This window comes from Aricia agestis, chromosome 8, assembly GCF_905147365.1.
Source record: "Aricia agestis chromosome 8, ilAriAges1.1, whole genome shotgun sequence".
In the NCBI taxonomy this organism is placed as follows: domain Eukaryota; kingdom Metazoa; phylum Arthropoda; class Insecta; order Lepidoptera; family Lycaenidae; genus Aricia; species Aricia agestis.
In genome coordinates, this window is record NC_056413.1 from 14,603,511 (window position 1) to 14,617,769 (window position 14,259).

At 40.3% G+C, this 14,259-nt stretch overlaps 1 protein-coding gene across 1 annotated transcript in view; it reads left to right on the plus strand.

Annotated features, from left to right (window-relative positions):
* LOC121729456 (probable E3 ubiquitin-protein ligase HERC2) overlaps positions 1-14,259 on the plus strand; it is a 60,065-nt gene that overhangs the window by 30,316 nt on the left and 15,490 nt on the right. Inside the window, exons 49-73 of the mRNA XM_042117973.1 lie at positions 2,163-2,231; positions 3,304-3,475; positions 3,695-3,790; positions 4,006-4,160; positions 4,477-4,701; positions 4,938-5,057; positions 5,139-5,240; positions 5,382-5,537; positions 5,817-5,978; positions 6,252-6,482; positions 6,779-6,902; positions 7,142-7,260; positions 7,547-7,702; positions 8,034-8,259; positions 8,519-8,658; positions 9,054-9,203; positions 9,566-9,685; positions 9,996-10,131; positions 11,255-11,407; positions 11,612-11,779; positions 11,947-12,044; positions 12,309-12,465; positions 12,823-13,031; positions 13,286-13,572; positions 13,803-14,023. Coding sequence (XP_041973907.1) covers positions 2,163-2,231; positions 3,304-3,475; positions 3,695-3,790; positions 4,006-4,160; positions 4,477-4,701; positions 4,938-5,057; positions 5,139-5,240; positions 5,382-5,537; positions 5,817-5,978; positions 6,252-6,482; positions 6,779-6,902; positions 7,142-7,260; positions 7,547-7,702; positions 8,034-8,259; positions 8,519-8,658; positions 9,054-9,203; positions 9,566-9,685; positions 9,996-10,131; positions 11,255-11,407; positions 11,612-11,779; positions 11,947-12,044; positions 12,309-12,465; positions 12,823-13,031; positions 13,286-13,572; positions 13,803-14,023 — 3,952 coding nt within the window. The remainder of the gene's footprint in view (positions 1-2,162; positions 2,232-3,303; positions 3,476-3,694; positions 3,791-4,005; positions 4,161-4,476; positions 4,702-4,937; positions 5,058-5,138; positions 5,241-5,381; positions 5,538-5,816; positions 5,979-6,251; positions 6,483-6,778; positions 6,903-7,141; positions 7,261-7,546; positions 7,703-8,033; positions 8,260-8,518; positions 8,659-9,053; positions 9,204-9,565; positions 9,686-9,995; positions 10,132-11,254; positions 11,408-11,611; positions 11,780-11,946; positions 12,045-12,308; positions 12,466-12,822; positions 13,032-13,285; positions 13,573-13,802; positions 14,024-14,259) is intronic.

The window sequence follows — 14,259 nt, forward strand, 5'->3', positions numbered from 1 at the left end:
ACTAATAAATTTTTTAACGTCATTCCCTAGACCAGGCCAAAAGTAATATTTTTTTATATTTTTATACATTCGTCTTATTCCAGCGTGGCCACTCGTTGGAAGAAGATGAAAATCATTCAATATTACCTTCTGGTCGTCTTTATCGTCAATTATTTCTACGTCATTTAAAATACACAATCGCGGACCGGTCCAATCTTTTTGTATCTTTATCTCGTTAGCTAACTTTTCTATAAACTCGTCATATATTTTACTTTTACATCGTATAAAAATTAATTCGTGCACATTTATTTTTTCACAAAAACTTCTCAGTTCCCTCACAAAAGTGGCTGGCCTCAGTTGTGATCGGGCTACTGGATTTATATATAAACACATTCTTTTTGACGAGTAACAAAATATATCATTTTCAATATCTATATCTTTTAACTTGCGTAAGTTCCTCAATTTACAATAGTCAATAAATTTAAGTTCAACAGATATTCCCGGTTTACTATAAATTTCTACGACTCTCGGTTGCGCAGGCCGATCGTCAGTAGGTACCATAGCACTCGGAGAACTCTGAGTCTGAGTTTGAGCAGCTTTCCTATACTGAGCTCGCGTCATAACCGTGATGATGCTCTCGTGCATCGCTTTTAAGTCATTCGACGCAATTGGTAAACGTGACATCGCATCGGCTGCAATATTCTCAGAACCCTTAACATATTCTACTGTGAAATTATAATCCTCGAGTAAAAGTCTAAATTTTGTAAGTCGACTGGACGGATCTTTCATCCCAAATAAATATATTAACGGCTTGTGATCCGTTTGTATTATAAACGGCCTACCATACAAATATGGGCGAAAATGCTTAACTGCCCACACTATCGCCAAAAGCTCCTTCTCTATCGTGGGATAGTTAAGTTCAGATTTATTTAAATTTCTACTTGCGAAAGCAATCGGTTTACTATTGGAATTACACAAAACGGCACCTAGTGAATGTTGAGAGGCATCTGTCTGCCTAAACTCTTAAGTACATAATTTCTAAAAATACTTTTGCCACTCACTTTTAATGTTCACAAACCATTCTTCACTATTTCTTCATTCCTGGCCCCTGGGTTGGATTCTCTCCGCACAGTCGGCACACCTGGCTCCTTCGATGCTCCTTGGAGTGTTGTCACGCCGGGCAAAGGATCTTCTCAATGTTTGGCCAATAATTCGGTTGTCAATCCAGTTGAGATGACATCTTTGATACCACTTGAGGGCGAAGTAAATTACTAGCACTATCAGCAGGCCCAGGATTATCATCATTATTATGCTGATGCTCGATAAGTGATATTGCAACTGTTCTGTAGTCGCACTAAGAGCAGATCCAATCCCATTTTGGTTGATTATTACCTCTTCTTTCTTAGGATATTTCGAATTGCACATAGTCACTAATTTATAAGTCCTTCAACAGCCATAAATTTTATTTTATGCAAAAATTATTGAGTGCAAGTGCACTGGATAATCACGAACAGTCACATTGCACAAAGCAAAGTTTCCAGAAATTGCACATTCACACGCGCACCGGCAACTTGACGCCTGAACCTGAGACCGGCAGGGTCGCCATGTGAGGATGGGCCCTGATAGGTGAAATGAAACACTCGACGACTTGGTTAAGACTAACTTTATTGTAGTGTAATTCACTTACTTATACTAGGTACATACTTACTATACTACACTATATATTTTCTATACTAATTATATATATATATATATATATATATATATATATATATATATATATATATATATATATATATATATATATATATATATATATATATATATATATATATATATATATATATATATATATATATATATATATATATATATATATATATATATATATATATATATATATATATATATATATATATATATATATAGCTGAGTGTGCGGTCACGCGAAAATTAGTATAGAAAATATATAGTAATATGCCTAGCTATAAAAATATTAATATAATATATATATATATATATATATATATATATTATAGCTAAGTATGTGATGGGCTTTATTGTTGTTAACAGATTCCTCCACCATCACACAATAGTAGTGTATCCAGTCTCGTGTTTTTCAATATTCTGTGTATGTTCACTTTAATTGACAGCTCCATATAACTTGTCATGTGCTCACTCTAGATTGCTCTGGGAGATGTCGGCCAAGTCCAAAAAGTTGAACGCGACATCAAACAAAATGTATTCCTGCATGTAAGTGTAAAATTTGTTCACTTCTATGTGATACCCGATAGTAAACAAAATCAACGTGTTACGTTTATTATTATACGTGTACACATTGTATAATTTTTTTAATTAAAAATGAGTAGTGGATTTCGTAATAATTAAATATTTACATGGGAATTCTCATATTTTATTTTGCAATAATGTGATACCTCAATAGCAAAGTGTAGTGTAATACAATATCGGTTAATAATTATTATTGTGAACCAGGCGCGGTCCGAAGGGGGGGGGGGGCGGGGGTCACAGGGGACATGCCCCCCCCCCCCTCCCAAATCTAAGGCCAAATTGAAAAATCTCAAAATCTTGCCAATTTCTAGCTATCCCCTAACCACCACTTCGTCCGACCCTAGACAGCTGTCAACCCAGAATCGTCCGCGGGCGCAGATAAAAAAATATATATATTAGTGTAGTGACTAGTGAGTGACCCCCCCCCCCCCAAATTTAAGGCTGCGACCGCGCCTGTTGTGAACGGAAATTGATGACCGCTCAAGGTCGGCTACTTCAGCCAGTTTGTTATGAGCACGGCCTTTTGCCAATCCATACTAATATTATAAAATATGCGAAAGTGTCTCTCTTTTACCTCTTTACGCTGAACCGATTTGATATGGAGATACTTAGTTGAAGTGAAATCAGCGCCCCCAATGCGGTGGAAGAGAACTAAATCTGACGTTACCATGACGTAACTTGCAAATGGCCGCGTGATCGTTATTGGTTGTACATCACTAGTCCAATCCAAGTACTCCCACTACTGCTATCAGCGCCAATATGGCGACTTTCAAACGTCATGGTTACGTCAGATTTAGTTCTCTTCTACCGCATTGGGGGCGCTGATTCCGCTTCAAATAGGCACAAAAAACAGCTGGGTATCATAAGTCCATTATAAGTCAGTGCGTATACCTCATCTATATGTATAGTTGATACAAGTATTAAATACATTACAATAGTTCGCAGTCCGACATTCTACCTTTCGCGGTCCGCATATGGACCGCGGTCCGCCTGTTGCTGATCGCTGCTCTAGGCACTAACAACAACTCATTACCAGGTGGAATGGCGCGGCGTGGGTCGAGTAGCGGGCGTACGCGCCGTGCACGCTGAAGTAGTGTCGGGTGCGCCGCCATTCGCGCCCGGAGACCGCGTCCGCGTACGCGCCGCCGTCACGCAGCCGCGGTACAAATGGGGATGTATAGACCATACGAGTGTTGGGACTGTTACTGGTAAGATGATGTAACTCTTCCTGAACAATTATTTTATTTGGAAAATTTACATCTTTTGAATATCTTACATTTTTATGACAACATATTAATCAGCAATATGTCAATTACAAGTTTTAGCCCACACCATTAAAAAATATGTGTTTTAGTTGAAAAAAAAAAAACGATAATAAGCCCTGTTAATTTATTCTGTGTATTTCTTATGATAAAATATTGTTTTAGCAATATCAAACAACGGGCGCGATTTGACAGTCGATTTCCCGCAACAACCCGGCTGGACCGGTCAAGTCAGCGAAATGGAACTGGTCACGGATCAGTGTAAGTTTACCCAGATCAAGCTTATTTTATTTTATTCTTGTGCTCAAAATAAACAAAAGCCGTTATTTAATCTCCGAGAGATTTCTTCCAGTGAATCCTTATAACTTGTAAGTTTTGAGTGTGAAAATAAGGCTATATATTTAGCTTAAATATGGAAAAAAATACATGTCTGCTGTGTACGTCTTGTAATATTTGCATTTACGTTTTTTTTTTAGCGGAATGGTGCTGCGCGGCGGGCGGGTCGGGTGTGGGCTGGCGCGGCGCAGTGCGTTGCGTACGCGTATCGTCCTGCCGGCCCGCTGCGGGCGCGCGCCGCCTACTTGACTCGCAGCCGCATACGTACTGGCAGAGCTCGACGGGTACTGGACAGGTAAAATAGAATATAATATTTTAAAGATCGTTTAATGTTTCCTAGAAAATGTTTTTTTTATGTGACATCTAAAACTATCGTGCTGAGAAGTAAAACATTAAGTTAAATAAGATGAGCGCGTGCACGGCTAGTATGATTAAATAAGTAATGATATTAGTAGATCTATAATCTACAGCATGTTTTCAAAAATCTTCGTATTTTATACGTCTGTCATTTTTATAGGATAGCAAAGATCTTCGAAAACTATAACCATTGGTTTTACTCCTCGAGCTCGAAATTTTAACTATCCATTAAAAATATTTAACATTTTCATCAGCACTGGATCCGCGTTGAAATGCGTATGGGTGTGCGCGTACGCAGACTCGGGTTAGGCGTGGCGGGCGGTACGCACGGGCCCGCAGCTCTATCCGTGCGTGCGGGTGCAAGCTTCGACGACGCCGCGCTCGCGCCGCTAGCGGCCGTGCCGTGCGCCGCCGCGCCCAAACGGCCCGCGCCGCCCAACCACCTAGCACAGATACAACTGTTGGCTGATTGTAAACAGGTAATATTAAAATAATTAACAAAAAAAAAATGAAAGTAAAAGTTATTTTAAACATTTTGTATACTCGTATGTATGTTCAAGATTGTAACATAGCTAAAATTTGCAATAAAAAGAAAAAAAAACTTGTATTTTATTACACGTTAACCTAGACAGGATTGTGTTAATTATATAGTGAACTTTACAGGCTTTGAATATTAGCACCAACAGAGTTTTACGATACTATATTTCTTTTACAGTATTATCCATGCATAGAAATTGGAATAAAGCAAAATAGGAACGTGAACGCCGATGTTCGTGTGCACGGACTGTATATCACTGGTTTTCGACCGAACCCAATGTATACTGAAATTTTGTCGGTAAGTTTCCAAAGATTTTAAAAATACCTAATACTATAAATAGTTTTGGCTTTGATTGATTTTAATATTATAATGTTTTAGAGCATGAACTTTGTGGCGGAAGACTGGATGGAAAAGGACAGTCCTACAGGTGCTGCATCATCTGAAAATAACCCACCAACACTACCGAATGACTGTCCAAAGGTAAAACCTTTTTTTATCTTTACTACTCAATGTCACCTATTACTTATAATATATTCGAAACCATATTATATATTGCTTGTTACTATTAAATACTTGTAGTTCTCAACCTTGTATTTGAAATAATAGAATTTGAAATTCCAGGTATACGTATGGGGTCTAAATGACAAGGATCAATTGGGAGGTGTGAAGGGATCCAAAGTGAAAGTGCCTGTATTTTCCTCGACTCTCAGTTCCTTGCGGCCCGTACATATTGCGGGTGGCTCGAAAACATTGTTTGTCGTGTCTCACGATGGCAAGGTATGTTCTATTCTGTCATTTCATATTCTTCAAAAGAATAGATCCCCGTGTTAATGTTTTAAGCTCATGTGTCATAATGCCTACTCCATGTTCGAGTCTGAGGAATTGGGTGCTAAGGTTCATGGATCTATCCATTGAAAATACTTCTTATAATTCCTTAAGGCTTTACTTCTTATCCATAGTTACCACAAGTTTAAATATTTAAACCGACACGACGATAATAATTATAACTTAATTTTGTTAAGAACCGATTCTAAAACTGGATCATCCCATCACTAGCTGTACGCGTGCGGTGAAGGCACGAACGGGCGGCTGGGGCTGGGCCACAGCAACAACGTGTCGACGCCGCGCGCCAACCCGTACCTCTCGCACGTACTCGTGCGTCGCGTCGCCGTGCACTCCGGCGGGAAACATGCGCTCGCGCTTACCGCTGATGGCAAGGTAACTTGTAAATTATTCAGAATTTTTATTTAGGATCAGGATATTATTTTGTCAACAATATCTAGTTATTCATTGCTAATAAAAGTTATACAAAAATATATACAGACTTTGTGTAATTGATTGAAAACTGAAGTGTACAAGAAGTTTTGTGTTATTAAAATATAATATGTTCAAATTTATGACACACAACTTTAGGACAGTACCAAATAAGTCACCATTAATTAATTTGTCATTAAACTGCGTAATTTTTATATCCCTAATATCCGTCTACAGGTCTACTCGTGGGGTGAAGGCGAGGACGGTAAGCTAGGCCACGGGAACCGCCAAACGCTTGAAGTGCCGCGACTAATCGAGACGTTATCTGACGAGCGCGTCGTGGGCATTGCGTGCGGCTCCGCCCACAGTGCGTGCGTGACCGCTCGCGGACATCTCTACACGTGGGGGCTGGGGGAATACGGGCGGCTCGGACACGGCGATGACGTCACGCAGCTCGTGCCTAGAATGGTAGGTGTAGTATTGTGATATTGAAATGCGGACAATGAAGTTTGATACGTGCGTTTTTGATACAATACATCCAAGATTCAACTGAGGTTTCATTATGTAGATATAAAACATGTAAACCCTCTAAGTAATAAAAAATATATACAATGGAAACGCTATGCAATGTTTTGTCTTTGTCTATTAGAAACTTGAACATACTCAGATAGGGTTAAACATTGTAGAGTTTATTCTTTATAAATAAAGTTATAAGCGAGGTATAGAGTAGATAAATAGGCTTTTTAAACTGCGTTTTTAAACAGGTGGAGGCGTTGGCGAATTTCCGTGTGATACAAGTGGCGTGCGGGTCGCGGGACGCCCAGACGCTCGCTCTCACCGCGTGCGGCAAAGTGTTCTCGTGGGGTGATGGGGATTTTGGGAAATTAGGTAAGCATGAGTGTTTAAAACAGCCTTATGATTGTATGTGGGATGAAGAGACAAGACCCTAAAGTTTAAAAACCTAAGGTACCCAACATAACGTTGGAATTTAAGTTAGCTCCACCTTCTTCTATAAAATGTTGAATGACTTTTAACACATTTTGATTTAAATAACAAGTTCTTATTAAAGTTATGACTGCTTTTTATATGTGATAACTGATAATGTAAAACGTAAAATTTTGACGTAGGTCGTGGTGGATCGGATGGCTGTGAAATTCCAATGAATATAGAAAGACTCAACACGTTGGGCGTAATACAAGTAGAGTGCGGCGCACAGTTCAGCCTGGCGCTGACAAGAGATGGCGAGGTACGTTTTATAACATTTAAAATTTCAGTTTTTATTCTGTACTCTTTTACCGACGAAATGTTATAAGAGCTTTAAAAAGTTATGGAAAATGACATTAAAATAAGTGATTACATTTCGATAAAGTTTCTACTTGACCAATTATAAAACTTTTAATAAATACAGATGAAGTTAGACTAATAACACGCATTTCACATACTTATATGGACACGGCTGCGATTTTCATGGTTTGCCTAGTCGGGCATCAACTTTATTTAAATATTTTACTTTTTTAATAAAACAAATATAGGTATGGACGTGGGGCAAAGGCGACTACTTCCGTCTCGGTCACGGGTGCGACGCGCACGTGCGACGGCCGACCATCGTGGAGGCGCTGCGCGGTCACCGCGTCATACATGTTGCGGTCGGTGCGCTACACTGTCTAGCTGTTACGGCGGAGAACCAGGTTAGTTCTTTCTATAGCTGTCGTAATAATTTATCTATATCTATAAATATGTTTGTCATTGTTGGGTACAATGACAAACATATTTATTTTATCATAACAAACTCTTACATAAATATTGACTAACTACCTAACGTTATGAATTTATGTAAGGAGTTAGTTCAAATTAACATCGATCATTTATTTTTAAGCTTATTTGTATGATTCAGATAAACGAAAGCCACGTCTTAAAATTTACAACTATCTGTAGTATTTCTTTAGATCTAACTTTCTATTCCTCCTTTTCCAGTCTGTTATAAAATATTAAAATTACTATATTTACATACTTACATAGGTGTGGGCGTGGGGCGACAACGACCACGGTCAGCAGGGCAATGGTACCACGTGCGTGAACCGGCGGCCGGCGTTAGTGGCGGGCGTAGAGGGCGTGGTGCGCGCCGCCGCCGGCTCCTCCCACTCGGCTGCGTGGGCGACCCGCGCGACGCGTCCTGACCCGCCCGCTGCGCCCGCGCCGCTGCCTTTCCCGGCGCTGAGGGATCCGTTAGGCGCTCATAGTTTAGGTTGTTTTTAACTTGCACACAACACTGTAAACGTATGCATACTAATTATTTCTTGCCAGATTATGAAGTAGATTATGGGATTAGAAGGGGAAAGATTACGATTTGGAATGTAAATTTTGGTTAGTTGTCAAAATATACAAACATACGTCAAAAGTAACGTCTCGATTTTGATAAATGAAATGCCAATAGTTTGGCTATAAGTTATAACACAATAAAGTTTTATGACAATACATATCTAATTGTAAATGTTGTTCCATAGGCCTATACTCGGAAGAGACTGTAGTGGGAGAGCCGCAAGGAACTCGGCCGTCACTAGCGAGCGCGGCGCTGGCGTTAGAGCCGCCAGTGGCGGTGCAACATGCGCTGTCTCTTATACTACTGACATTACACATCACTCAGGTAAGTAGAAGACACTTAACAATAACTGGGATTATTAAAATCAAAAATGTATATAGAATTTATAGATAAATGTTGTTTTTCTTTCGAGCAACTATATCAATCACTGGATTTTGCTGTACTTGGTTAAAACTTTGAAATATATATTTTAGCTGAGTCTGCTCGAGAAACCTGTCTCTGTCACTTGCGCACCATTACACACTATGAAATATTGCTATCTCATTTATGCAAGTACGCAAGAGTATATCGCTCAGTCGGAAGATCTTCCTATTCAGCGCTGCGCACATCGCAAAAATTATATTCATTACAGAGTTCAAAAGACAAGTAGTAATGGGTTAATGTACGCAATTTTAAGCCCTTCCCTCTGACATATTTCTTACTAATATTTAACTTTACAGGCTCGCACGCTATTGGTCGAGGCGTTGCGTGCGCACGAGGCGTGCACGACAGTTCCAGTGACTACGGGGTTGGACTCTGAGGACGACGATACGGAGGCTGACGCACGCACCGGCGGCGGAGAGGCGCCGGCAGATAGAGCTACTTTGCCGGTAAATTTTTTAGTACCTGTTTAATAGTCTAGGTTTTTAAATCGTGGATTTAAAATATGACGAGTTTATGAAAGAGAAATGTCCTGATATAATATATTGATAGACGTTTAGCAACAACCCAGACTAACGCTTGTAACCCTACTTGATGCATTTCGTGTCCTTAAGGTCTGCTCTTTTGACGCCTGATATTTTATACCGATTAAGTACAGTTTTTTTTCGCTATATGGATTTAATACAGGAGAAGATATTATTAAGTTATATTGCTTCTTGATGACAACAACCCATTGACACCGCAAAAAGTGCGTGTTATATTTGGTAGGTATAAGCTCATAAAGTGAATATCTAAATGACAATCTGTATAGAGCGGAGCCAGCAGTCCTCTCAGCGGGTCTATATCGTCCCGCCACTCGGCCGTCATGTCGTCTAGCGCGGTGTCGGTTGCCGCTGCCACCATGACAGTGCAACAAGCTGACGCACCTAAGGTACTGTGCCTGTTACATAATTCTTGTCGCGGGATTTTTAAACATTGTCTATTTTATATAGAATCAAATGATATAAAAACTCAATAGGAAAATGTAATTTATAATCAGCTTGAGTGTAATGAATTGCGCTTAAAGTCAAACGTCAAGCGAGCTTCTTAATTTATTATTATCATTAAACGAACAAGACGAACATCAACTCTTTTAGATTTATAGAGAGTGTAAATTAAAGTGAGATCATGATAAGTTGAAATAATTCATGACTAATTGCACACAAAGTGCTCTTCACGTAAGTTTTTTCTTGTTTCAATAGCTGGCATTAGACGATTTCACGTCTCAACTTGGCGAGTCGGACGCTCGGGCGCTCGTAGACCTTCTGAAACTAGCGGCGGCAGGACGCGTACCCAACGCGGCCAACGCTGTTAAAGTCATAACAGACGTTCTAATGGGTAATTATAATTATTTGATAACTAAAAAGAAAAGTAGAAAGCTTACAATATACACCCAAAATACTTTACCTACTTATTTATTCACTATCCCCCTAATATAAAAAAAAGGATTTATACAGCCGATAATAGGCATGATGACTATTTTTTTTTCTTATCGGTAATTGAAGGACACTTAAAAAATAGAAACATCGTTGAAAGAATGACTCTGATAGCTTGAAAATTCACCAAGATATGACAATTCAAATATCCCATAAAAAAGACCTGCCCGGAACGCTCCATACAAAGTGCTACGAAAGACTGACGTCAGTCTTTCGTAGTTTGTACGCATCAGGAGACAACTTTGTTCGACAGGTATATTAAATAATAATAATATAATACTCCCCACACCGGTTTCGGTGACGGTGGCCGGTTTCATTGAAACCAGACCAGGTACGCAGGAGTAATTTTATAGTGCCCAAGTGTGTGCGCAGTACACAAGAGCACTCTCTATTCCTTTACTCTCATAACCCAGTGGGACGGAAGACCGACACGACTGGCGAGAGATCAGGCGCAGGACCGACTTTTTACATGCCCATCCGACGCATGGATCATCTTACTTGTCAGACAATCAGGTGATCAGCCTGCATTGTCCTAACCAAACTTGGAAATAACATGTTTCCAACGCGGGATTCGAACCCACGACCTCCGGAGTCGAGAGCGACGCTCTAACCACTAGACCACGGAGGCGTTAGGTATATTAAATATTGCGTTTATGAAAGTGGTTTCATAACAAAAGTTGTTTTAAATTGCATAAGTAATCGAATTGTATACAAATATTAAGAAATTTAATTGAAAAAAAATTCGGCTTGAATTTCCAACTTTAAAGGCGTATAACAAAAAAAATACAAATGCTATCAAGCTGAAATTTTGGGAACACTTATTTTTTACCGTGATTTCTTTATTTTATTAACAAAATTAGCTAATCTTTGACCTTGTCATCATCCCTATTTGTTCTCAGACATCGTTGATACTATTGAAATTTCACTTGCCAGAAAACTACAGTGACTTTGAATAAGGTATCCGTTGTGTTTTAATAATTATTTATGAATAAGTAAATATTTAAAGATTTGTGTTGCCTATACAGCGTTGTGCGCCAGCAAACCAGGCGTGGCTGAAATGGTTGCGGAGGTGTGCGTTAGTGAGCTAGAGGAGGCGGCGGGGGGCGGGGCCCGCGCGCCGCCGCGCCCCGTCACTGTCGACAGCCCGCATCCGTACGCTGATGACACTGATATATCCGGTGAGTATTTAAAACAGCTTGTCACTCGCAAAGTTCGTATAAACGTTTGTATATTTTTAAGGTATTGCATAGCGCGGTATTAAAGCGCGGGCCGGCGATCGAATCAAGAAATTCTGTAATGAAAAGAACACACGTATTATTTTGTTAGTAAATCCCTTTATATCTAATGATGACCCTTTTACGAACATAGTAACACTTTCCCAGGCGTGGTTAAGATCCCTGGTGCATGCAGTCTGCGAGTGACGTTCGAGCAAGGCTGCTCAACCGAGCGGCGCAACGACCCGCTAACGATATCGGACAGCGCGGGCCGCGTGTTGGCCACCCGGTCCGGCCGCGAGCCCGCTGATTGGGCGCAGGAGATACTCGTCAATGGTACGTATGCGTGACGTAGAGTTACTAGACGTAATCTAAAGAATCAAAGAAATCAGTTTCTTTAGATGTGTGACAATAATGCGTTATGATGAATCTAAAAAATAATGCCGCGTCCCATGGCGCCTGAAGCAATTCCATCAAGTCAATAGATTATGGTCTTTTTATAGGTGACGAGCTGCGTTGGCGGTTCACGAGTGATGGCTCGGTGAATGGGTGGGGATGGCGATTCACAGTACATCCTATTCTCCCCTCGAATTCATCGGCGGTAAGTACTTGCATACTTTCCCAAGATATACACAGATTACTGATGAATTTAGCTAATATTGCTTGCGGTGACTATAGTGTAGTTGTGATGAATAAATTACTTTTAACTTTCACTTGAAATAATGCGGTTCAAGAAAATCTGCTCTTTCATTGATTTTCTGAATTTGATTCGACTATTCATCATAAACACTGCAAATAAATGTAGTACTCACATATGACATCTCCAATTTCGCTCATACTAAAAAAAACAATGTAACATATTTAGGAGAGTGGGACGGATAGATACGTGCTATCTTGTCCATCCGTGGAGCTGGCTTGGCGGCTTCTAGACGGTCCTCTACTGAAGGCGGTCTCCAAAGATCATCATTTGGCGCCGAGGCTGGCTCAAGCGCTCGCTATCTGCGCACAAATGCCTACTTTGTGTAAGTTTATGTTTCTTATGTATTTTAAATCTACGGTCTACTTAGAAATTACATTGTTGTCAGTGTAGTTTTACTTCAGTTAAGGTAGCTATTGTGGAATATATACTCAGTTTTTTGTTTAAAAGAGATTATTAACTAATTTAATTTATAAATAAGTAACCCTCGACTATATAATAAATATACCGTATACATAAAATTTTTTTCTACCTTCGAGACTTTACAGGAGGAATTTAATATGTATAAATATTAAATATACTTACATATAAAACCTTATCTATGGCAGAAAGTTTCCTTTTAAAAAAAGTATCTGCGGTTCCATACAAGCCATCCTATAAAAGCTCAATATTTTGTTACTAGCATGGCGTGCACGTGTGTGGTGCGTGCGTCGTCTGCGGGGCGTGGTGTGCGCGGTGGCGGGTGGTGCGGGCGGCGGGGCGGAGGGCGAGCAGGTCGCCGCCAGCCCGCCCGCGCTGGCACAGCTATCACAGCTGCTGCAGGCGCAGTACGAGCACGAGGAACCCGCGCTGCGTACCGGGACGCACCTTATGCACACACATTATTTGAAGGTACGCGTAACGAATGTTGAATATTATGTGACGTATATTTTGTTGTGCAGGAACTTGAAAAAGGCTTTAAAACTATACTTTGGGATACTAAAAAAATACTTATATTGTAATTTAACTTATTTATCGCCACAAAAGTAACTTTACAAATATACTTACCATACATCGCGACACTATAGAACGATCAAATTTACCTCACTAAGCCTTTTGAACAAGGTGTGTGGTGATGATGACAATATGTATCTGGTTTGTTACAGGAGCTAGCGTGGTTAGCGTGCGGCCTACGTATCGACTCGCGCGTCTGCAACGGGCCGGACGCAGCGCGGTGGGCGTGGTTCAAACGCTACTGTCTATGTATGCGGAGTGCACACGCCCTCATACGGCGCCAACCCATGCCGCCGCCTTTTATATCGGAAGTACGGAAAAGATTGGCGGACTTGGGAGTATACAATGCGGATGAAAGCTTAGACGCTAAGAATCCGTGGGAGGACAACGTTAAGTTTACCAGACAACACGACGAACAACTGCTTCATTGGGTTAGCAAGTAAGTTATAAACTTGCATCATTATGTTTGTAACATTTTTTATAACTTTGACTTTCTATAAAGAATAAAAAAATATTTTTGAAACGTAGGTGGAGCAACGACTTTTGATGGATGCTGGATCAATATAATATGTAAAAAAACATAACATGGAATGAAAAGATTCAATGTCGAGATTTTGATAAAGACGTAATAATATGTGAACGTCCTAGTTACCAGTGTCCACTTTACAGGCGTCCGGAGGAGTGGTCTGGCTGGTGGGGCGGGGGCTCGCGCGGCTGTGCGGTGTACGGGTGGGGCCATAACCATCGCGGGCAGCTGGGTGGCGTAGAGGGCGCCAAGGTGCGGTCGCCGGTGCCGTGCCGCGAGCTCGCCGCGCTCGACCCCGTGCAGCTAGTTGGCGGGGAGCAGACGCTGTTCGCTGTCACGCCCGACGGCAAGGTGTACGCCACGGGTGAGAGAGAGATGAATTGTGTAGCTATGTGATAAACACAGCGGGTATTGTTAAAACTTTACATACATCGTAGTTTTACAACACTTCTTATACAAATAATTATCTATTTATCTATTGTATAATTATAACGTCTGTATAGTTATATATTATACTTTTGTAAAATAAAATTGTCATAGCTTATAATTACTTTGAAAATAATATTACCTTATCATTTGGCGGTAATTTATCGAAGATAA